The sequence below is a fragment of the Centruroides vittatus genome, unplaced genomic scaffold (genome assembly GCF_030686945.1).
Source record: "Centruroides vittatus isolate TY-2023 unplaced genomic scaffold, ASM3068694v2 contig_1781, whole genome shotgun sequence".
Classification (NCBI taxonomy): Eukaryota; Metazoa; Arthropoda; class Arachnida; order Scorpiones; family Buthidae; genus Centruroides; species Centruroides vittatus.
This window is the reverse complement of record NW_027121090.1, coordinates 25,601-51,127: the sequence shown is the minus strand read 5'-3', so window position 1 is coordinate 51,127 and position 25,527 is coordinate 25,601. Positions and strand designations below refer to the sequence as shown.

The following is a 25,527-nucleotide window of genomic DNA, read 5'->3' as shown; positions in this document are numbered from 1 at the left end:
TTGATATTTCTTAGTACACATAAGTCTCTTTTTGCAACCTTGGATAGTAAGAATTATTAAGAATCAAACTCACCATGGATTCGACCAAGCCCATAATGTGGGTGGCCAGATAATGACGGATAAAGCCCGCTATATGCGGGGCAAACCATTCATAAATAATTCCAGGAGTTCTTTACGTGAATTCAACCTCGGATTTCCAGTATAGTAGGCTAATATCTTGGCAACAAGGGTATAGTCATAAATTAAAAAGTGTCATGCCGCAGCCGGCGCCCCGAGTTTGAACCGCTAAGAGAAATAATCAAAACATAAAAATAAAATATGGTTATTCTCATAATAGATTTAAAAAGTACACCGACAAGCTAAAATCATTTTCTTCCAACCTGAACATAAATGAGTGATAAAAATCAGCAAATCTTAGAAGTCAAAAATCGTGGGCAAGACGCTGATTTCAGAAGAAGCAGACAATCCCTTTCTTCCAAAAATCGCGTTCAACTAAAGCATGGACCGTCAATTACAACCGAGATTACAGCACGAGACATTTATCATCAATGCTTCAAAAACAGTACCGGCATTTCTTGTAATTTAATGAGTCTCGTCGCTTCCATTAAGGAAATTGGATTTCAGTCATATTGTTTACTATGAGATTGCACGTGTTTATAAACTTACTTTTGGTATGTTTTGGCCACTAGTAACCGAGTAGAAAAAAACCACCGAACATTGATAGTTTGCTGGTAGGTTCGAGTCTGGCCAGAGAGAGTTTTCCGGATTTTCTTTGTTTGTAGTATATCTAAATAGGAGCTGGCTTCCCTTAGAAAGTCCTCCTGGGACACCCAGATCGCTCACGTGTTGCATTGACGTATGCAAATAATCCAAACGAAATTGTATGTTTTGTTTTTAAATTTAGGATAACCTAACAAAGGTGCGACCGATTTACCCATATATGTGCAGCGATGTAAATGATCTTTATGCTTACAAACATTGAGACGAACAATGGCGTAAACACGTGTCCTATAGGCACGTGTTCACACTTGCGGTTCCAGGCTAGGTTTTTATATATTGTACGGAAACAGTCTAACTTTACTTTCACATAAAGAAAAATTATATCTGATAGCACTATGTAACAAAATAACGGAACTTTTATGTACAGAATTAAATTTATATCTTTAGAGATTTTTGGATGTTTCGTAAGTAGGCCATCTAGTGGCCATTTTTTATATGGCTAATTAGGTTTTTAACTGATTAATATTGAATGAAATATATCTATAAACAATATTAACAGATTACTTTTTATTTTAAAATTAAGTATATATACATCCATTAAACAAAACTGAATTTCAAACAAATTTAAAATTTCACTCATGATACAAAAGTAAAATCTATTCTTCCATAACGAAATTATTTCTTAATACGAAATTTATTTATGTAAAAAAAATACACATATCATCTTTCTTTTACAATCTTTATTTTAATCTTAATAATTTATTTAAACAGAAAATATATATTTTCGACGACAGGTGGCATATTGTATAATTTGAATACAAATAATATGAACCAATCAGCTGATGCATCGATAGCTCATGATTTGAAATTGATTGTTTTTTTTTTTTTTTTAAATATCAACAATAATAAAATGTGCAAAGGCCATGTGGTTGTTTGATTAATTTTGTTATGAATATTTATACAATTTTTGGTAATTATCCTTAATTAATAACAATAATTTTTTAATTGACTTTTGAAAGAATTAAAATTAATAATTGTAACTTCACTGCAGTTAATTAAAATGATCAGAAAAATCATTTAAAGGTATTGAGATTTTATTCTGCATGTAGATATTTATATAAGTTAGTTATAAGTAAGTTAATTATATTGTTTATTTAAAAAATATAAATTTAAACTGCACCATCATTAAATGCATGTTAAGTAAGGCTATAAGTCATATCATAAAATAAAATACTGAAGAAATTCCTTATACATAAATAAGGAATATTTTATATATAGAAAGAAAAAGATATGTTTATATAGCATGTATTAACTATATATAAAATACAGAATAAATTTGTTGTTATTATATCAATTTATATTTTATTGTGGAACATTATATTTTATATAGTTCTCGACTCCTATCTTAGAAGAGTTCTCGTCGATAGAAATTTCAAAACTGCTTTTATCTCAGACAAAAAAGTAAGTACGATGACTCAAAGTTATTGAGACATTATTAATTTTTATAAAAATACTACATTAAATATATTTTCATAGGAAAAACAGTCTATTTGTAATTCCTGTGTGATTATATGTTGTGTATGTCTTTATGATTCTTGCAGTGTATTGTAATTCATTTAATTTGAACAAATTATTTAACGCCGTAAGAAATTCACTTTCTGAAGTAGAAACAAAACTACTTATCTCATTTTTTAACGTTCTCTTAGTTGAAAGCATGTCAATGAAAAATTTATTTTGATAAATTACTGCTTGTATATGTTAAAATGAATATACATTCAAACAATCCTTAAATATTTGCAATATTGAATTATTAATTTTCAATCATATTTAGTTTGAAAATTGTACATTTTTATTTTGGGAGAAATGTTAGATTAATTGAAGATAATCTAGAATTGTTTTCGGATGATTATTATAATAAATTTGTAGAGAATTGATATATTATTTATCTTGGTTAGCAATTTGTTAATGTATGCAGAAGAGACAAGAATAAATTGTCTGATAAGTTTGGTTTTACATATACAACAAATTAAAATGTGAATTGTTAGATTAGCTATTAGTCAAATTAAAATTATGTGGAGTTTTAATAAAATATTTTATTTGGGAATTATTAACTAGGTAAGAATATTTTGATTATTCTTCTACTTTGGTTTCATACAACAGAAAATGGGATTTTTTTTTGGTAATTAAACTTGTAAAATCTGAATAAAAACAAAATGTAGCAACTTAGAAGCTCTTTTAAAACTACACAAAAGTACTAGAATTAGTTACATGACTTCTACAATTAGTAATACAAAATTATCTTTATTTACAAAATGTAAAAGGCCACAGAGCAACAAAAGAAAACCCCTTGACCAATGTTTTGATCTTTACAATTCATCAGCTTTCAAGATAGCATCACAGATTACTAACATGGCTAAAGTCATTCAGTATTGTATTGTACATGTGTCGCATAAGAATAAATTACAGTAAACCAAACTTTGCAGCTCTTATTTTTCTACTATATTTATTATTACTTATCACTAGTATATTATCTTTATCATAGGTTACACATACATTATTAAAATTCTGCTGATTCATATAAACTCATTAGGCATGCAATACTTTAGGACACATGTATGTTTTATATATATATATATATATATCAAAATTATATGTATTATTCTGAATTTATTTTGTATTTTTATATTTTTAGTGACTTGATAATGAAGGGGAAGTAATTGTCTATCAGTTAGAATAATCAGAAATAGATAATTTTTTTTATTGACAATATATATCATTCAAGATTTGCATGTAAGTGTTTATGTAGTTTTTTTTCATTTTTTTAAATTTAATTTTTAATGTTAAAATCTTTGTCTATTGTTTAGATATCTCTTACAAAGGCTACCTAAAAGTTAATTAAGATGTATAAAATACCCAAAATTTAAGAGTAATTTTGTATTATAAATATTTGTGTCGGGAGATATTTTTTTAAAAATAAAAATAATAAATGCAATTATGGATAAGCAGGAACATTAAAACCTTAAGTAATCAGTTTTTGTACACTTCTTGATAATTTTGAAAAATATTTGTTTGGAATGTTCTACACTTGATATTGAAGTAGTTTTTCCTTGAATTCTTCCTTATACAGCAAGTCCTTGCTTAACATCATTTTGTTTAATGCCGTTTCCTTATAATGTCATCGAGGAAAGTTACAAGTATGTTTGTAATTGTTGCAATTATTTTTGCATTTTTTAAAGTAAAATTAATTCCATGAGGTGGGAAATAAATGCTGGAGATTGCAAACATGGTCCAATTAGAATAATATTAACTAAATTATATTTTGTTCATCATTTATCCTATGACAAATTTGTTTCCTTATACATCGTTTTGCTTAATGTCGTAGTTACCGAGAACCTTTCGTTGACATTAAGTGAGGACTTGTAGTGAGAATGTACTCAATGCATTCAAATATTCAATATTTGTTTCTTTTTTTATACTTGATACACAAGTTATACACAGAATTTTCTAAACACAGAGATATTTTTTAAAATAGTTGAGAGTCTTAAAAAGAAAAATTGCACTGTTGGAATTTTTAGTGTGTTCCTGCTTTTCAATAATTCTATAAATTTTATACATATGGAAAAAATACACATACATTAACATTGGATAGTGCCAAAAATATAGAGAAACAAAGGTTAAGTTAGAGATACAAGTTTTTTGAATTTCTATTTGATTCATAAAGTGAAGTCAGTAGAAATCTGAAGTGTTATGAATATCTTCCTTTCATTATTTTGAAAATATCCTGTAAATACAAATATAGCTCAGTTTGCTCCTACCAACTTGTTAAGTTGACAGACATTGTGATAAAAACTTATTAAACTGTTCATGGTGCATTGGTTGTGGTTGAGACTGATGCATACTGGAATGTACCTATTGATAATGTAAATTCACATAATGATAGTCTTTTATAATTCATTTACTTTCATACCATATGAACAACAGCATTATTTGGTGAAGTTAGGCTTTTCTTTGTCTAGGTTTATTTTAATTATTAATCAAGAATTTTTAAAAATTTAAACCATCACCATAGGAACTTTACACAATTTTTGCATGTTGAGGCATTGGAGAACATCTATGAACATGCCAGTTTTGCCAAGTAGAATTGTACCTGTCATGTAAAAAGTGGATGAATTAGAAAAGATTTTGTGTACTGTTTTTTATGTGAATTTAATTCATCATTCATGTTTATTTTAATTAATTGATAATGTAAATGCAGTATATTTTTGAATTTTTTTTTATGGATTTAAGACAAATTATGTATGAAAGCTGTTTTCTCTTTACACGAAAATTGCTGTAGATAATTTTTGTATGAAGTTATAAATTTTATTGCATTAATAATTTGAAACAAATATTTTAACTTAACAAGGTTTTGTCATTTTACTATTAAAGCCAATATAATTTTTTGTACAAAAATAAGATGCTTGTTTTGTAAAGCAATGTTTCGACACTCCTTGAAATTGCATGTATAATAAATATTTTTATTTATAATTTATATTCAATTTGTTCAACTCTAATTGTGAAATTTATCTTTGAATCCTTATGTTTTAAAATAAAAGTTGCATGCTTTTACTTAGAAACATTTGTATTATTAGTTTTGGTTATTTGGTAATTATATCAGTCTCATATGATCAGAATTCAGTTCATATTAAAGGCAAGAAGTAAAAGAACAGTTCTAATAGTAGCAAATAAAGAAATAGTTCATCCTGAAATTTGTAGCTTCAATAATTGCTAGTATTTTGTGAGAAGTATCAACATTAGTTTTGTGGAATAGTAAATAATAAAATATTTTTCAAATGTTTTGGTTTTTAATTTAATTTTTATATAATATTAAATCTAATGTTTTTAATTGCAGAATCAAAATAGAAAATAAGATGGATAATATCACATTCGGGACAGCCGATTACGTAATATTTAGCTTGATGCTGGCTTTTTCTGCAGGGATCGGCGTCTATTATCGTTTCACTGGAGGCAAACAGAAAACTAGTAAAGAATTTCTTCTTGCAGACAGAAACATGTCTATCATTCCTGTCGGTTTCTCGTTGATGGCCAGTTTTATGTCCGCCATCAGTTTACTAGGTGTATCGTCTGAAATTTATAGTTTTGGCACTCAGTTTGTTGTCATAAACATTTCTTATATCATTGGCACACCCATAGCAGCATTTCTTTTCCTACCAGTATTTTTTCAGATGGATTTAACAAGTGCATTTCAGGTAATTTTAAAATTAATTACATTTATTTTTACTTAATTTTACATAATTATGCAAGTCTTGCTTTATAGCTATTCTTGAAATTGTGACTTACTGTAAATATAATGGCCAATATAGAAGCTCCTGACTGATTCCCACAAGCATAATGTTAATTATTGTCAATATAACACATGTAAATGGTTGGAATTTTGTTAAAGATGCATTTTGAACATTTGATTGTTTAGATTCTAATAATGCACATGCAATAATTTCAATGTAAACAACAAGCAATCAAACAATGTAACTATTCCTTGAAGGTAATCAAATATTCTTAAGTATAGAAATGGATATAACTTGTCTAAGATAACAAGAAAGAAATTTATACTAGTGATTTTTAATCATGTCTTTTTTTCAGCAATCTGTATTGATCAGAGTCCAAGACTCCTAATCAACTCACGTTACCTTTATTCAACAATGCATTTCAGATTGATATAAGATTTTTCAATCTCTTCTCTGGCCACAAAAATATTTTTGTAGCCAGAGAAAATGTGTATAAATATATCCTGTAAAAAATGCAGTTTTTACAAAAAGATAAGAACAAACCCAATGATACATAAATCTAACCGTTTTTTCTATCCTGCCTTGTATCTATAACGCTTTTCATAGTTAACTATGGCATCATGCCAATACACCATGATTTATTTTAATCCATTCTTGAATAATGATGCATTAATGCATTGCTGAATAAAGATGATAAGAGTTGATTAAGTGGCTTGGTCTATGATCAATACAGATTGTTGAAAAGAAACATGATTAAAAGTCACTAGTCCAAGATTACAAGAAAGAAAATTAATACAATGTAACCTTAGTTTGTTGTTTGATTGATTTTTAATGTTTCTATTAAAATTTCTTCAAATAATATAATTTTAAAGGATAGATTTTTAAATTTTAAAGTATTTTTTGTTAGATTTGTTAAGCTTGTAGAAGATTGAGATATAACTGTTTAAACTTGTAGAAAAGGAACAAAAGATTGCACAAAAGCTTATGCAGCTTGTCTAACAGAAGGTTGGCACTATAGAAGAGTAGGGTAAAAGGTCATTGTGACTAACAGTTCTCTAAGGGATTTTCACCTGTACTATCAATCTTTTATTACATAATAACAAACAAATAATAACAACTACAAAACTGTTACAACATAATGTAATGTATATATAGATTATATACATTAATAACTTCAATCATATTGTAACGTTTTTCTTATGTAGACATAAAATTGTATGATGTAATTGTCTCTTCCTACCAAAATTAGGAAATATTTGGAAAATTTAATATAATAATCATTGAATATAATGTCCATTTTTGACAGATTGCTATCAAGAAGAGTCTGTTGTATTTTTAGATATTATTAAAACACAGTCAGTTATAATGATCATAAATACTTAAAAATAGTACAGTAGCATCTGCTTATAATTCCTGTAGGACCTGCCTGTATTGATTATAATAACTGCTGATAACATTAAATGGGTTAAGTGGATAAGATTACAGTTAATGAAAATTTCAGTTTGCTTGCTAATTGTAAAGTTTGGGCTTCCACTAGTTTAAATTGTAAATTAATAATTTATTATTATTATAATTAAGTTTGTTAACATTAAACGACAGATAACAGAATCCATGATTACATAGTCGAGCCTACTATAACTTGATTTTTTTGAGTAATTAAAAATAAGAAAATATTACAAAACTTCCATCAAATGCCTGAAAATTTGTTAACTAATATTCTTGTTTCAGTATTTGGAACAAAGATTTGGTGTAGCTACTAGGCTCATTGTTTCGCTAACATTCATGATTCAAATGGTAACTATAAATTTTAAATGATTATTTACAATTTATTAATATTTTCTAATTATATTCTTTTTAATATATGTTTTAGATACTATATATGGCGATAGTTCTATATGCACCGGCATTAGCTTTGAGTGCCGTTACAGGACTGTCATTGTGGTCTTGCATAATTTCTATAGGGATTGTTTGTACTTTTTATTGTACGTTGGTGAGTAGAAAGTGTGTTAATGAGTATATTTTAATGACAAAAATAGTGTCTGTATTTCTTAATTATACATTATTGTTATTAGGGAGGAATTAAGGCTGTTTTATGGACAGATGTCTTTCAGTCAATTCTAATGTTTGCTGCCATGTATGCTGTTATCATTAAAGGAACTATTGATGTTGGGGGATTGGGTGAAGTTTGGAGAATATCTCAAGAAGGCAAACGCATAGAATTTTTAAAGTAAGTACTACAAATATCTTTTTAGAAGTAGGTGACATACACTAATTGATAGTGTAACTGTCCAAATTTCATTTCTCAGCTGCATTTAAACATCTTGTTGTGTACTACCTCTACAAAGCACTGTAAAACAAAAAGGACAATTTCCTGTAGATGTGTTTTGTGTTTTTGCAGTTTGCAAAGTCAGAATCACTCATCATTGTACTACATGAGTAATCTGCAGAAGCATTAGAATTGTGACTACTGAGGGAGGAGTGACAACTAATATTCTATCCACAGCAAGTATAGGAAGAATTTGAGTATCAGTCATACGCATGCTGTATAACACACAGTGGAAGCATTGAGAAATTGTAATAGTCAAATGTGACAGTTGGACAGTTTTCTCAAATAATAATTAATACAATTGCAATAATTTAAAATGAGCATTCTGTTTGGAAGATCCTGCATGTATAATCATCAAGAATATAAAATGAAAGTGTGATAAAAATTTATATGTTTTCTTCCCTCTTTTATATCTTTTTTTTCTTACTTACATTAAATTTTATAGAAATTTAAAAATCCTGTTAAGACTTATTAAAAAATCAGCACTGAGAGAAATAATGAATAAAAGTGTTATTTGAAAGAACTAAGTCATCATGATATGAAAGAAATACATGAAAAGTTCTTTCATGAAAATGAACAACAGTTGTCAGTTGCTTAATATCTGTAATCTGTTCCTGAAAATCAGTGTCCTGCAGTAGAACATTAATCTGAAACTTATTTCCTATTAATTTAAACAGGAAAAATTATAATGCATTACATTATTAACTCAAAATTCCAGCTAATTTCCAAAAACATAACTAAAACACACTTTAATCCCTATATATAATTTACAAGCTAGCTTATTGGGATATAAAATGTGATAAGCCAAATTTGACATGCTTGTGAGGTTTCTTTGGTGTTCAAAAAATTCAGTTACAATTGATCAAAATAACTTTATTTTTCTTTACAAAAAGGAGCATGACAAACATGACATTGAGTATTTCAAGTGACATCTGACAGACGAAACAACTCTAAATACTTAAATTCATTTAGAGTGATTGTCTCCTTTTTGTCAGGCTCCTTATCTGTAAAGAAAAATAAAGTTATTTTGATCAGTTGTAACTGAATTTTTTTGAATAACCAGAGAAACCTCACAAGCACATTGAATTTGGCTTATAGAGGGTATAACACATTAATATTATGGTTTCCCATAGAGGAGTTTAGGATATAAAATGCATAATACATCATTTTCTAATCACCAATGGGGTAATATAATTGTTAGCAAACAGTTGCTTTGTGGTGGCATAACTATAATTTTAAGTTTAAGTTTGATTTTATAAGCTTGCATACTTTGAACCTTTGTGTATAAGTTGTTATATCAATTATGCTAATAGATTTAATCTATTTTCAAAAATTTTACAAGATTTAAACAACTGGAGCTAAAAATAAGAGAAGAGGTAAAAGGATGGATTCATGTTGAATTGATGTGATAGGGCAATGCAAAACATGGATAAACTACAAGCAGAATACCTTAAAGGAAGACTTACTATGGAAAACTGGCTCCTATTTAGGTGTTAGAGATGTGAATAAAAGCTGGAAAATACTGTGGCCAGCGTATTGGTGAGATATGAACCTGCAACTGACAATCAGTGTTTGTTGATTTTATTCACTTGCTCACTGGTTGGCGAGGTGAAGTAAGAAGATATTGGTGTTCAACTAGATCAATAACAAGTTTTACAATAAAAACTGAAGAATATACTTATTTTTAAACTTTAAATAGTGCACAGTTTTACTGTTTGAGTATGAATGCAGTAGTCATTTTCAGAAAGAAATGTCAGGCCTGAAAGGTATGTATTTGCAATTATCAACTGTTACTCATTTTCAGAAAGAGATGTTATAAGTATCACATGAATCCCAGTAAAAAGTGACCAAGTACATTTAGAAAGAAGCCAATTACAATAAATTGGTTATGAGTAAGTTAATATTTTAGATTACAAAATTTAAGTAGTTAAGAAATTTATGACATATCTGCAAATCATTTATTAATTTACATATTTTTTGACAATTAGTCTTATAGAATAGAATATGTGCTACTTTAAAACTGTGGTATTTTAAAACATTTTTCAAAATGGCAGTTGACTTCAAGCTGTTGTTTTAGATAAAAATATAGAGTTATGTTTCATTTTTGATATTAATAAGTGTATAAATAAGCTAAAAGTTCAAGTTATCAGAACATTCAAACAGCATGAAGTCAATCTTCACCCGTGATTACCGGTACATATAAAGTCCAATACAGCCTCTTCAACCTTAAAATTCCCGGTACACAAAACGACAGTTACCAAATAAACTAACGTTTTCGATCCTCCACCGAGGTCTTCGTCAGGTTCGTTTTGATCATGGAATGCGAAAAGAATCGAACGCTTTCAAAATTCAAAAAGATCGAACATCTCCAGCGTGCAGTAATGATGAATGATACAACGTAAATTTAATAGACATGAGTCTACCATAATAACGGTGCAATTTACCCAAACAGGAATAAAACATGACTACCAGACCTGGTGGAGGATCGAAAACGTTAGTTTATTTGGTAACTGTCGTTTTGTGTACCGGAAATTTTAAGGTTGAAGAGGCTGTATTGGACAGCATGAAGTCTTTAGACCTCTGTAGTCTCCTGCATCATATGGTTTTGTGGTGACTGGTTAAACTGCTGTTACTTTGTATGTAGTAACATGAACAATCTGCTTATGATACTGCAAACATTATGCTTAGGACACAGCATGGCAAAAAAATACACAATAAAGTAATTTGTTTTAAAAATGCAGACAAAAATTTACAATAAAAACAAGGAATAAACTGCAATATGTTCTTAACAATGGCTTTGATACTTACATTAGTTAGATAATTAGTTGACTATTGTTAGTAATGTTTAGACTTGCTATAGGTATTGGTATGAGAAAATGTTGTTATGCTTCTTCCAATGCCAATTGTATTAGAGAAGTATATTCTATTTCTTGACACTTGGAGTGCTTTACAAAATGTTTATACATTATTCTAGCCAATTGTAATTGAAATATAATTTGAGACTTCTTACACATATTGCTGTTTTTAAAGAACTTGTATTGACTTTTTGGGATATAAACATGAATTTTTCTTTTGTTAACATAGCAGAGAATGTTGTATCAAGAGATACATTCTATGAATTTTGGGTATTTACTGGAAAAACATTAAACAGGAAGTGATGTAAGCTGTATATGATGAATAATTAAATTTATTTGTCTAGTTTTATCCAACTTAAGGGATTGTAACAACATGACATTCATTTTATATTTCAGATTCAACTATTATTTTTATTGTTCAACAAACAGAAATTTAAAATAAATTTTAATATTAATTTGGTAGATGTTTTTAAGAATTATTCTATAATGGAATATAATTACTTGATTATTAATTATAAATGTTAAAATCTATAGTTTATAAACCTAACAATTTTATAAGAATAATTTTTATTTAGTTTTGATCCCGATCCTACGGTGAGGCATTCTGTATGGACGTTAACTATTGGTGGCATTTTCGTATATGTTTCCATTTATGCCGTAAATCAAACTCAAGTTCAGAGGCTACTGACTGTGAACAGTCTTAAAAAAGCACAACAGTATGTATATGTTTGATATATCCGCAGACTGTTACTTTAATATTAATTGTATCGCTTTATTTTAGGGCTCTTTTTGTCAACTTGCCAATTACAGCTTTTCTCAGTCTAACAACATCGTTTACAGGATTGGTCATTTATGCTAATTTTTACAAGTGTGATCCGTTGTCTGATTCAAAAATTAAATCATCTGATCAAGTAAGTATTATTTAATTTGTAAATATTAAGTTCAAAGCATAAAATATATGACCATCAAAAGATTTTAGTTAAAATTCTGGATGAATGACTAGGCTTTTAAAAAATGATAAAAATATTGATATTATATTAGAATCATTAGTTATTGGATCACAGTTGTACCAATGTCTAGGCAGTAAATTGACTAACAACAGCCAACACGTGTTGTCATGATATTAACATCTTTAGGATGTATGAATGTAGGAGAGAACACATCTGTTACCGAAAATTATATGAATGATTATTATAGTAACTTCAATTACTACACCACGAACAATTCATATTAATGTGATTAATGTTACTACGATTACTCAATGCCTCAACAGAATTGTATATGTTCAGAATGTTTTAATTACTTTTAAAATTAAGGTATGATGTGTTAGTTTTAGTTTAATTTTTTATTTTATAATTATTTTATTCCTTGTTAATTGATATCAAATGTATAATTTTTATGTTGATGGAGGAAACTATTAGCAGCTATGTTGACTTTGGACTTAACATAAGCTGATGAGATAACATTTAATGTTGATTAACTCAGTGCTATACATGTCACAAAGTTAATGCAGTGCTACATCATCCATCTGTACTTTGAATCTATAAAACAAATAACATTGTATGCTTTTTATAGTAAAAGTACTTTCATCTATTTAAGCTCTCATTAGTTATAGATATTCAAGTAAAATATTTGCCACAAATGTTCAAAACAGTGCATTATTTGTGTTATAGATTAAGTTATAGACTTGCATACAATGTCATGATCTCACATATTTATATATATCATCTATTTATAATTTTATTTGTTTCATATCATTTTCAATGAAGTATCCATGCATTATATTTCTCATCGTGTAAGAGGCTTGAAGAAATCTTTAGTGGAAAGTTATCCTATATTTAATAATTTGCCAGTCAGGCTATATGATATAGATTCTGTAGTCATCTCCTGCTAACTTGAAACCAAAACCATTTTGCACATATGCTGCATTGGAGTGTATGCAGCATATGTGTATACAATTGGCACGGTATTTCACGGTACAATTTCACGGTATATTGTATTTATTGGCTTTCCTTGTTCATGTTTTTGAAACTGTTTTAATGGAAATTTGTTGATATAATTGATTTATTTTTTCAATACTTGCCTTTCTTGGATTGTTGAAGTATTGTTATTGATGGGAGTTACCATCATTACTTGCAAGATATCATATCCCTTGGCTACTATCACGGAAATGCTATTATTCTGAATTGAGGATATTTTATGTTATAAAATGATGACAGTTGAGAAATTGACTTAAAATAAGTTCAAATTAAATATGATTTTTAAATTGTTTCCTTTGTTATGCTTGAAATAAACATTGTAAATAGGAACTACATGATAGTGATAATTAAAGGGGTGATATGTAAAATCATATGCAAGCAGCATTTCCAAACACATGCTCCCATTTTCTTGCATGACATAGCTCACTGTCACACTGCTGCTCCTGTGAGGGAGTTGTTAAAACAGTGGGAGATGGAAGGTATCGAACATCATCTATATTCATCCGATATGAGTCTCTGACTTCAATCTCTTCCCCAAGCTGAAGGAACCACTGAGAGGAAGCTTTTTCACATGAGAGATGCAATTCTTAGAGCAGTAGGGTGCTTGTTCATGGATATAAACAAACACAGTAGTGTATTGGTGTTCAGTCCTTCCACATGTGTGGCAGAAGGTGATAAATATGGCAGGGGATTATATTGAAGGAATGTAATGATGATCTGTTTGTACAGTATATTAATATGTTGCTACTACTATCTTTCCAGCTTATGTAGATCTAGAATAAGTAATAAAATGTTGACTATATAGTATTTTAAAGTAGTTTTGCTTTAATAAAATCAATAATATAAACTACTTTTTAGCTATTACCATATTTTGTAATGAAATCTCTTGGTCATCTGTCTGGATTACCTGGTCTCTTTGTTGCCGGTATCTTCAGTGGAGCATTGAGCACCATGTCATCCGCTATAAATTCATTAGCGGCAGTCACTTTAGAAGATTACATCAAGCGTTTTTATTATAAAAATCACATATCGGAAAAGAAGGCTGCAATTATATCCACTGTTCTTGGTATGTCTTGGATAAGTGTTTTAATTCCGTGTATAAAGCATTGATTTAAATATTAACTTTTAACTTATTTTATTATTTTTATTTTTAGCATGTTTTTATGGAATGTTATGCATTGCACTCACGTACGTTGCGGCTCAACTTGGAGGAGTGTTGCAAGCATCCTTGACTATATTTGGAGTCGTGGGGGGACCAATTCTTGGATTATTTTCACTGGGAATGTTTTGTAAAAGAGCTAATCAGAAGGTAACAATTTTATTTTAAATTGAAAATATGGTATCTCATATTAATTAATAAAAGATGGTGGCGTAATCACCTAACGTTAGTCAGAGTTACATAATATCTGTTTATTTAATTAGCCACAATATAGCTTAATAATGAAACTAACTTTATTGTTTGATTACCAATTTAAATATGAGCTTTGAGGGAAATAATAGTGAGTTTGAATTATCTAATATTTGAATAATTTGATATGAAATTAATCAGATTTGACTGTATTTATGCTTATTTGATTTATTTTCTGATTGTTTAGGGTGCTATAATTGGATTGTTGGCAGCTCTTATGATTTGCTTTATAATTGGTTTTGGTTCTTCCAAATATCCACCAACCAAACTGCCAATGAGAACAGATGGTTGTTCTTTAAATAATACAATTAATGTAGAAAGTACTGTGGTAAATAACAACTTTACCATATCGATATTTGCTAACGACACTGTCTCTACAATTGCACCATCCGAAGATAAGTCTAGGTTAGTTTTAAGATGAATTATTAATATAATTAACTTAGATTAAAATGTATTAATTCAGTATTTTTCAGTGACGTTTTCGTACTGTATAAAATATCTTACATGTGGTTTGCTGGATTAGGATGGATCTTAGCTTTTGTGATTGGAATTATCATAAGTTTTGTAACAGGTATAGCATATAACATTGTATTTATAAAAAGTATATTTTAAGTCATTTATTTTAGTCACATTCTTTAATAGGTGGAGCTAAAAATGTTAGTTCAACTTTGCTCAGTCCAATTGTACGTGGTAAGGATAAATGTGAACAAAGTGGTATTACTCTTAAAGATAATGAACAGGTATGGAGTTTTATTGCATACTTAATTTATTATTATTGTACATATATTATCAGATACAACTGATATTATCACTCACTCACATTACATAATCTGACGGTAGAAGTTGTCGAATATAAATTAACTTAATATAAAAGTTAACTTACACACAGTCGATGCCAATTTATTCATTAAGTAATTAATAAATTTTTTCAAGTTTAATGCCAAAAGAGAATGCTTTTCTTTAATGTAATAAATTAATATTATAGAACAGATGAAATTTAATATACTTTATCTTCATTTATGCAATTAAATTAAAAAAATAATTTTTAAAAACAATTTGCTAATGCTTTTGAAGAGTATCATTTCCAAAGGTTAGAATAATAATCCAGTATCTGTGGAGGAAAATTAATAAAATGCATAATATATATTAAACTATAGAATCGAAATAACACATAATGCAGCTCAGTTTTAAGAATTCATCAAATGTTCCCTAATTTTTGTTTATAATGACACTTTACAGTTAATAAAAGTAGGTATACCTCAATAACTGTTTAAAAATACAAATAATTAACACCTGAATATCACACAAATATATATTTTACTGGTGTATTATGGTAGTGTTTCTGAAAGTGATTGACAAAATATTTAAAATGGCTTTACTCTAATTTCAATATTAATTGCATTAAATTTGGCTTGCAAAAGTTGTGTTTGGTATTATTAAACCCAGAGTTATGCATTTAATGTAAGAAACTATTTTATATTCTGTAAATCTCACCAGTGGCCGAGTGGATAACACTACCGATCACTGGTAGTCGATCATGGATTTGTGCCTTATTGACAGGCTGGCCTCCTGGACTTTTCTGTGTTTTATTAATGCATCCAACACCTAAAAAAGGGCCGGTTTTCATAAAAATGTCCTTGGGAGGCACTCTTCCTTGGCAAATTGCCCAAGTGTTTCATTGTTTTACTCCATTAATCCAATCTACATTCTGTAAAAATTAAATAATAATCCTTTAAAGATGGAAAGTCATTCTACAGAAGAAACAAAAATAACAATTAACAAACTGTTTTAACATGTGAGGACAGAGTTAAACCGCCCCAACCGATTTTAAAATTTTATTGTTCGAATCCCCTCGGGAGATAGCGATCAAAATCGGAGATAGCGATCAAGATTCAAAGGATGTGTAGCCTTCCGCCATCAAACACGCTTCCCTCCTCTCCGGATCCGACTTCTGAGTCATGGAGATCGACTCATCACCCTCCGTCGCAATTGGTGATCGCAGCGGACTAGACCTGGAGTATATAAAGAGGGAAGATATCTAAGAACGGGGTCGCTGAAGGTCTGCATAAGACGGCTGACCCGTAGGATCAGTGCCGAGAATCGAGGGGCTGAACCCCTGAAGCCACCGAAGCCCGCCGACGACGAGCCGCCCCGACCGATCCTCCTGCTTACCTCCACAACCGAAGAGCCGAGACGATTTCACCTTCGATTCCAATCAAGATATCAGAAGACGAGGTATGATCCCCCAACATGTGTAAACTCTCTCTCCCGCGATTAGGGACGGGACGCGTTAGATTTCTGTATTTTGTTTGTCCGTCTAAATAAATCGTCATGTGTTTTCATCATGGGTCCGTTTATTCGAATATCGCCTTGAACTTATCGACGAACCCACACACTTCCTCCACTTGACCTGACAATTAATTACCCAATCCTGACGAGCCGGGATATCATAAAAATTTAGCCATCCTTGACAGTGGGGTGGGTCTTGCCGACCTGTTCGCCGACAAAAAGGGGGTACGACTCCGTCCTACCTCTCGGTGTTCCCACAAACACAAATAGCAAATTTATTAAATTAAATCTTTTATAATTGTTCTTTTTTTCTTGATTTTTTCCCCCCTCCGTTTTTCCAGTTTAATAAAAATTCTTTAAATGTACATTTCTAACATATCTAAATTTCTTCTTTCCTATTAGCTGTTCCTGGATGTTGTAGCAAATGAAACAGGCAAGTGTTTTTGTGTTTGCTATATGTAATCTGCTTTGTAATGTTGTTTTGCCTAAAATTTATATAATAATCTGTTATTAAAGGAAAGCATTTAAAACTAGCAATATCATATCAAAGCAGAATCACTGTTGTGTTGATACCATTTATTTTGTCTTGGTAGGATATTGTTGATTTTAAATAAGTTTTCTTTTAATATCAGATAAATATATTTCTGCTTATTTTTAAATTAGCTTTATATTGTCTTGTCATTTAAATGTGTCTTAAATTGTACATTTTAACTGTATAATGTGAAAAAGCTCAGAAAGTAGTTTAGAAATACATGTGTAAAATTAAGATTTGTTGTAAAACTTTGAATTTTATACCTAAAGGCTAGTTTACATGATGTGACACTTGCTGACATTTTTGTTCCAAAAAACTTCAATACTTGCAGATTTACCTCGTTTGAACAAACTTGTGATCTGTTGATGTCAATTAACACATTATCAAACCAATGAGTGATGAGATCAAAATTGTCTGTCAGATTGCATTCTCACTACTCTTGAGAGAAGTGAATGCTTTGCCTCTGTTCAGAATGACTGGCAAGTTGTATTCTGGTGATCTTGTAAGCATCTTATTTACAACAAATCTTGTCTGTGTGTTTTTTGGTGCAGTAAAATGTCAGTGATAGTTGTATTGTGTAAATCAGTCTTAATCTACAGGGTGTTTGTTAAATGTGAACTTAATGTATGTTTCATCTTCTTAGATGATACTCCTTTTGTATGTTTTATGGTTTGCTATGTTATTCTGTGAAGTTGTTTCTGCATAATATGAGAATGAAGAAATAGTATAAAATACATTTTACCCATTAACAAGTATTTATAACTCTTACTCTTATTTCGCAATAAACTTACAGAAACAGAATAAAATCATTCTTTCTACTTGGAACTTTATTTTTTCAAATGATTACTCATCTTCAGTTAAACTACTATAGTATTTTGTACTGTGAAAATAACTCTGATGCTTGGGCAATAATTATTTCTCTTTCTGTCTGGAGAGAATTGAATTCATCTTGAGTTATAGTAAAGAAAATAAAATTCTCAACAATTTAAGGTTATTACTAATGATAAATTTAACAAAATTAACTTTTGTTAAGCTGCAATAGTAGTCTAGGACGGTTGCTTTTAACCAAGATCTTGCTTCAGGGGTGCCTCAATATAGTGCTGAGCAGCACTGTAACATTTATTATGTGTATTACTAAAGGTATGAAAAATGCAATAACTCTATGTTGACGAATAAGCAGGGTGCTGCAAGAAAAAAATTACAAAGTTGAGCATGACACTATTAGAAACAAATTGAAAAACTCTGGTCTAGGAACTAGTTTCAATAATTAACACAATGTTTTATAAAATAAATTGTGTTATTTCATAAGGATATGGTATTTTTACTGATAGAACATTAGATAAAGAATAAAATAAATTTAAAAATGGGGTGTAACTGTGTCTGGGACACGGCCATGTGTTTTACGTGAATACCTGTACATTAACAGGTAATATTTTTTTTGAGCATATTATATGTATGTCATAATCATTCCTTAACAGTAAGAAGTCTTTCGGATCTCCATGTTTTATTTGTGATGGCAACATTTTCCTTTCATTGGGTTCAGGAAAGAAATCAAGTAAACATAATTAGTATGTTATAATTATATTAAGGATAGGTCTGTAATACAAAAAGTACGATAAAATGGCATACAGGATACATCAAGATTTCTGGTGAACGTTAAATCAATACAGGTATTGCTTAGCATTGTTGGAGAAGTTTCGATATAAGACAAATTAAACTTGCTGTGCACGAAGTCGGGCAACGAGTGGTCTTGCGAGGCATTAACATTAAAGTCTCAGATGATCATGATTGGTGTAGTGAGATCTGGTTCGTATTCAGGTATAATCTTAATGATGTTTTTAGAATACTTTAGCAACGATTCTAACATACAGAGCTTAATTTCTGATGACGCTGTACCCGGATGGATGTACACACAGCTGAGTATTTTATGTTCCCAGCACTGCTTCACTCTATTATATGATGTTTTATGGGTATCACTGGATTGCTCTTCAGAAGCCCTTTCCAACTGTATACAATTTCTATATTTTGATTTGGCTTTTCGACGAGTGTAGGCTGACATTGTACTAAGTTTTCTTAATTTTTAACTTTAACATCATATATTAATATATTCACCATAACTATTCCACGCTAATGTTTTGTGTACGAAATCGATAAATATTGATGAGAGCTGTAAATTGAAACTCAAACGAGCATCGTAGCTTCTCAAAGTCAAAATGTATACTAAACGGAAAGTATGTGACGCAGCGAAATGACCTCAAAATGGTGGCGCTTCCCCCGCCGCCACACGCAATGCATCACAGTCCCCACTCAACACAATGAATTCTTTAATCCTTTAACTATTGAGTAGTGTAATTAAATTTTGGATGTAGATGATAGATATAGCTGCAATGCCAAACTATCCCCGAGTTTGTTATCACTTTTCTGAATTGCCTCCCACTACAGAAGCAAATTTAAAGACATATTCGCGTCAAAAGAAATTTGTGTGTATATCACAGGCTGACCAAACCTTGTCATGACAAGACCTATATAATGTTTATCAGAAATGAGAGCCACATTCTCTATTGAAACTATTTTATTCATTACATGTATAAAGTACTGGTTTGGCCATGGTATATAACACAATAAGGGTTTGGAAGAGCGCAGTTTGACCACTGTGTATATATAACTTTAAATAAACCAATTTTAGATTTATTAGATTAACAGTATTCAAGCATCATTTTTAAAATTTAGATAAGGAAAATGTAATACATATCTTTCAGTTTATAAATTAATAAGTAGGTAATTAGGAAGGAAAATTTAAGAAAGTTGTGAAAGAACTGGAATAAGATTAATAGTATATCTGACTCCATTAAAGGATCGAGTACCACTCAGTCCAGCTTATTTTGGTACAAGCCAAAATAAAGCTGACTTAGCCTTTAACAGAACTTATTTTAGTACAAAATATTTGGAAAGCTACCCTAATAATAATTAGTTTTCTTATATTTTCTGTGCAGGTAAATATTTATTACATTTTTCAGGCAGTCAATGCATTTTATGTTAGGATTCAACCAGCTTAAGGCAGAAGGAATTAAACCCCCCCCTTTTTTTGAGTTAATACTTTTTGTCTTAGTTCTTGTTAGTCTGCTTTTTAAATTTCTAGCCATCATTCATAGAAATTAAGCAGTTTGAAAAGATGATATTGTTAGCTTTGCCAGCGATTCTGTCTGCACTCTCAATAACTGCTCAGTCTCAGTAAAAGTCAAACTACTAGGAGCACAAAGTTAGAATGAGTGGTCCCTCCCTCCTCGCACCGTGCCACAATGCCACAACCCCATCGTCAGTCTCTGTAGACCTTATGCTCATTTATAACGGTCATATCTGTATTATTTTAAACATCAAATCATAACAAAATAAATAAAACTGGGTGAAACTTTAATTAGTTCTTTACTTCCTGTTTACATATTACAGTAGTTAACTCACAAAAACTGTTAGTACACCATTGATTTGAGGAGATCCTGACTGTGTTTGGATTTCGGCAAATTTTGCCTGAATAATAGACGATAGGCAGAGTACCTTCCAATCTGAGACATAATATTCTTTTTCAACCATACTTTGAAATAGAGTATACCTTTCTATAATATAGCTGGGAAGCTTGTTGATGATAGCTGTTTCTTTAGAAAGTTGCAAGACAGATGTTCCTAGCTGTCATTTGCATCTTCTACCCTGTTGCTTTTGTGAATCTAACTTCACTCAGCAACGTGCCATGCAGATCTCTATCAGTCGCAGCTGTTGCATTTTCAAAATTTGTTTTCTGGTCCACTTGTGCTGATGACTCGTTCCTTTCCATTAGCCTCAATAGTCATATTAAGTTCTGGATATATTTTGTCATTTGAAAGACAATGAAATGATTAGACTGACCAAAAACAAATAGCATTAACAGTAAATGCAACACGTACTGAATGCCTATTCAATAATGTAGGAATGAATCTTATATAGTCCATGCAGCAAAAGAGTAGATATGAGTCAACCTAATCTGTAAGGATCTATGCCAGATGAAAGGAATGGAAGGAGATATGTGAAAGTACATGGTTCTGATATCTTTCAGCTATTTCATTTTTACATTTTTAAAATGTTTTATATTATTGTTATCATAAAGGACTTTGAAGATTTACTTTCTCTACAAATTTAATTATTGTGATGCATACAGTGCCATAACTAGTCATTCCTGTGCCCTGTGCAAGAATTTGCATTTAGGCCCCTTAATTAATTAGTTTTGGGAAATTAATAAAATAAATACATGCATCTTGGGCCCCTCTTCCAAGTGGGCCCTGTGCAGGTGCACCTGTTGCACCTGCCTAGTTACGGCACTGAACGCATATGTCAACTCCCACATGTCAGATGAAAGTTGTGGAAGGAGACATCGACTCATCCCACTCAGACAGACTCGTGTCTACTCTTTAGCTGCACAGACTATAGTCACGTGTACTAAATTAAGAGCCTTCATTGGCTGTGAATGGTAGAATGCATTAACTCACTAAACATTCAACCCAGATGTGTGGAATTAGTGCTTTCTGCATTAATAATGAACATAGTATATTTGAGTTAATGCTTTTTGCTGTAAAAAATTTCAGTATTTAATAACCCTACCAAAAACCTAGCCATACAGGATCATGTAGAAGTGTCTTTCAATGTCAAAAGTTGTAAAAACAGAATTTTTGATCATTTGGAGTTAATGCCTTCTGCCTGTACGGCAGTTTATTGTGGTACTAGAGAAAGGTATCAGATGTTTATACATTACTTTGCAATAATTTTCATATATCATGTTTACTAATAAATTACCATTAATAAAACTATTCTTATGTAATTACAAATGAATAATTTAGTAAATGGAAAGTATTAAATTTAATAAATAATAAATTTTTATTTTTGAAAAGATTATAATGGAGAAAAGGTAAAGTTAACGATAAACAGGAGCGACAAAAGGAACGAACAATAGCCATAAAGCGTTGCCAAATCTAATTCTATGAAGACAGTCTTCACTCCACATTGGAGAAGAATATCATGACATCTAGATTAATCAACATTCGGGTAATTTTTGCTACTGTGATAATATTTAAATTATATTTTGATACCTTATAAATGTGGATGTACTTAAAAACACAAATATTATCACCAGTAATTGTAATTTTTGTGGAATGATTGGATATTTTAATTTGAAATTGTGATTCAATATCAATCCAATCAAGAATTTTAAGTTGAAATCTTAAACATAATGAACATTGTGAAGCTTTAGAATCATGGTTGTGAAAATTCAGTTAGGGAGGAGATGAGAAAATAGACTATTTTACTAGAAAAAAATTATTTTTCCTACATTAGATCACATATTTATCTGTCTCAGATTACAAAATAATTGGATATTATTAATTAATGGTATTTTCTAATCAGGTTATTTATTGTGGTTACTATTTTAACAATGAATTTAAAATAATTTCCAAAATTTTATTTATTTTTTTTTTATTTATAAATGTTTATAGGACCATTATTATTTTTATATCATTTTAGACATTCTTATAGAATGTTAATACAGTGTATTGTTTGATTAAATGCAACACAAATGTAATGAATAAATGAAGTTTTGATTATTATGAACTACATTATTTAATATTAATAAGATTTACAGTTCACATAAACATACTACACCATTGCATACACATTGCTGTAAGTTCTAAAGGTTGATACTTTTAGCGCACTGGTTAACTGACTGCTTTGTGGATCTCCCTTCAAAGTATGACCCATGGAAAGTCACATGTCAGGCCCAGTGTTTTTTTCACTGATCATAGCAGTGTCGGTAATAATCAGTAAGGATATTTAGTACATCGGTCACACCTTTCCGGATGTGTCGATAGTCCCAGTGATCATTCATTTAGGATTTCAATTTATGGAAGAGGTAAAAGTCACACAGGGCCGACTCTGAGCTGTAGAGTTTGTAAGAGTTCGAATTATATATTTTTTGGCCCGAAAGCTCTGGAATTTACAGTGCCATGTGAGTAGACGTGTCGTGGTGGTGCAGCACCTACAGATCTGCAGTGCCCACTTTCGAAGGCGTTGCAGGACAACCAGATTGCCCGATTCACAGTTTGTCCAAGAAGTAAAAATTCTTTATGGACGATTCCACGAATCCCAGAAAAGATCATGAGCATTGTTTTCAATTTTGATTTTGTCGACCTTACTTTCATGGACGAGGAGATTGTACGGTGTGCCGTTTTTCACTTTGTCCCTTGGTCTCGGAATCGTACGAAACCCATGTTTCATCCCCTGTTATTCTTTCAAGAAATTGAACCTTTCCAGCAAATCCTAGCAAAAATTATGTTTGTTTCTAGGCACGATTTTCCTACAAATTTTTTGTATTTGCAAACGTTTGTTAAAGTTCCGACTGTTCTGCATCAGAACGAAGCTGGTCTTCAATAGTTTTCATACTCCTAAGTTTTGTGCCATCTAAGCGCCAAGTTTCTCGATACAGTTGCAACTTCGTAATCATCAGTCAAACTTTCAACTGTTTTAATGGGGGAATTTATTGAGTTTAACACACAACTTGATGACGTACCATTGTTCGATATTTCCCTTCTTTTAAAACGTAACGGGGATTTTCTTCCAGCCTTGCAAACCCAGTAATTGCTCCCCACTGACATGTCAGCAGATATATTTTTGGTTAGATGATAATGCCGCCATCTAAAGGCGTTACGACATCCTGTTACCTGAAAAATTGAGCGTACGAATTGTATACTTCTGGAACATATCTCGTGTGTATCTGCAGTTCTTAGTGATAACCACCTTTACGCAGCCTGTAAACACATTTTAACATGAAAAATTTCTTGAAACTTTTTCACTTGGATCAGATTCCACAAGCTCCATTCAAAGTGAAAAAGTAATTATTTTCAAAACGTTTTTTGTTTATTTTTCAACATTTTGGGCAAATCAAATAGTTTTACTATGTCATAAATTCTATTGAATGCATAATTAGTTCGTATTCTAATTGTTCAGTGCGATGAGAGTTGTTTTCATTGTTTTATTCAATATTACGGATGATTAAATTAGTTTGGTGAAAGGACGATTTGAAACTAAAGATGGCGACAAAGATTTGAATGAGATGAGATATTTTGAAAAAAACATAGTAGTGGAAAACACTTTTAAGGACGAGGGTCAAGCGACATTTTGCAGTGAAAAAGATCACTAGAATGGCAGCCATCTTGTGGACAAGAGTCGTTTTGATTGCAATTTCATATTCGAAAAATTTTTTATGGTTTGTTGAGAGATTTTATAAAATCTTTCCAACCTGTGGACACTGAGAGAACCTATTTTCCATACTCATAGTGAGTTCGGTGGCCGAGTAGTTTGGAAGGGACTCGACAAAATCCCGGACTGAGAGTTCACGAAAAATTCCTGGAGGAGATGTTTGCTCGGACTCGATTTAGGATCTCCTACACAAGTAGGCTGATGCCTCAACTGCCTCTGCTGTTTGGCACTCTTGTAGAGGAATTATTATACATTTTATATTGATATAATACTTTAAGCTTACCACCGATTTTCCGGCATTCAATGATCTGGTACCTATTTAATTAGTGCAGAAATTATCCGGTAAGAGAGAGAATTCTCGCCGCTATCAAATTTAATATAGATGGTATAACGTGGTACGCATTTAAACGGACTCTTTATATAATGGCTGTCGATGATTCTTTGTCCTTACTAAGAGACAAAGAAATTTACTTAAAAAAAGGGTTATAGGGACTCTTACGGGAGCCCGAGAAGAGCCTCATTGCTACAGTAACGTCCCTCTTCCTCGTCAGGGCTAGTGGTTTCGGTTTAATAAATAAAAGTGATATAAACAAATGTACAGTACTGGCCTAATTCAACTCGCAGAGGTATTTCTTTAGTCCGTACAGAAATGTCGAGGTATTTATTTCTGACTCAGTTAGGATTGAGTAAAACATTAATTCTCAGCACCGAGATTACGTTCTGACTTACGATAATTCGTCTACTTCCAGTTCTGGGCAACAAGATGAAAAATGCCTGAGATATCAGATTTTTTAAAGTGTGGTATTTAGAAAGGCCCGCGTTATTGGAAAAACTATTAGCGTCTGGTTTGAACCGAAAAAT

At 30.7% G+C, this 25,527-nt stretch overlaps 1 protein-coding gene across 1 annotated transcript; it reads left to right on the top strand.

Annotated features, from left to right (window-relative positions):
- The first annotated feature begins 1,616 nt into the window (after window positions 1-1,616).
- LOC136969415 (putative sodium-dependent multivitamin transporter) lies at window positions 1,617-22,793 on the top strand. Its single transcript, XM_067263560.1, has 16 exons — window positions 1,617-1,690; window positions 2,111-2,181; window positions 3,413-3,510; window positions 5,612-5,969; window positions 7,734-7,799; window positions 7,876-7,995; window positions 8,078-8,232; window positions 11,762-11,902; window positions 11,968-12,097; window positions 14,024-14,231; window positions 14,320-14,474; window positions 14,761-14,978; window positions 15,047-15,144; window positions 15,216-15,313; window positions 17,265-17,295; window positions 22,308-22,793. The coding sequence occupies exons 4-16, from the start codon at window positions 5,631-5,633 to the stop codon at window positions 22,367-22,369; spliced, it is 1,821 nt and encodes a 606-aa protein (XP_067119661.1). The 5' UTR covers window positions 1,617-1,690; window positions 2,111-2,181; window positions 3,413-3,510; window positions 5,612-5,630; the 3' UTR covers window positions 22,370-22,793.
- Window positions 22,794-25,527: the final 2,734 nt, after the last annotated feature.

Coding starts and splice junctions, on each gene's coding strand:
- LOC136969415 (XM_067263560.1), top strand. CDS start 5,631: ATGGATAATATCACATTCGGGACAGCCGATTACGTAATATTTAGCTTG. Junction 7,800..7,875: donor TAACATTCATGATTCAAATG/GTAACTATAAAT, acceptor TATATGTTTTAG/ATACTATATATGGCGATAGT. Junction 14,979..15,046: donor CCATCCGAAGATAAGTCTAG/GTTAGTTTTAAG, acceptor AGTATTTTTCAG/TGACGTTTTCGTACTGTATA.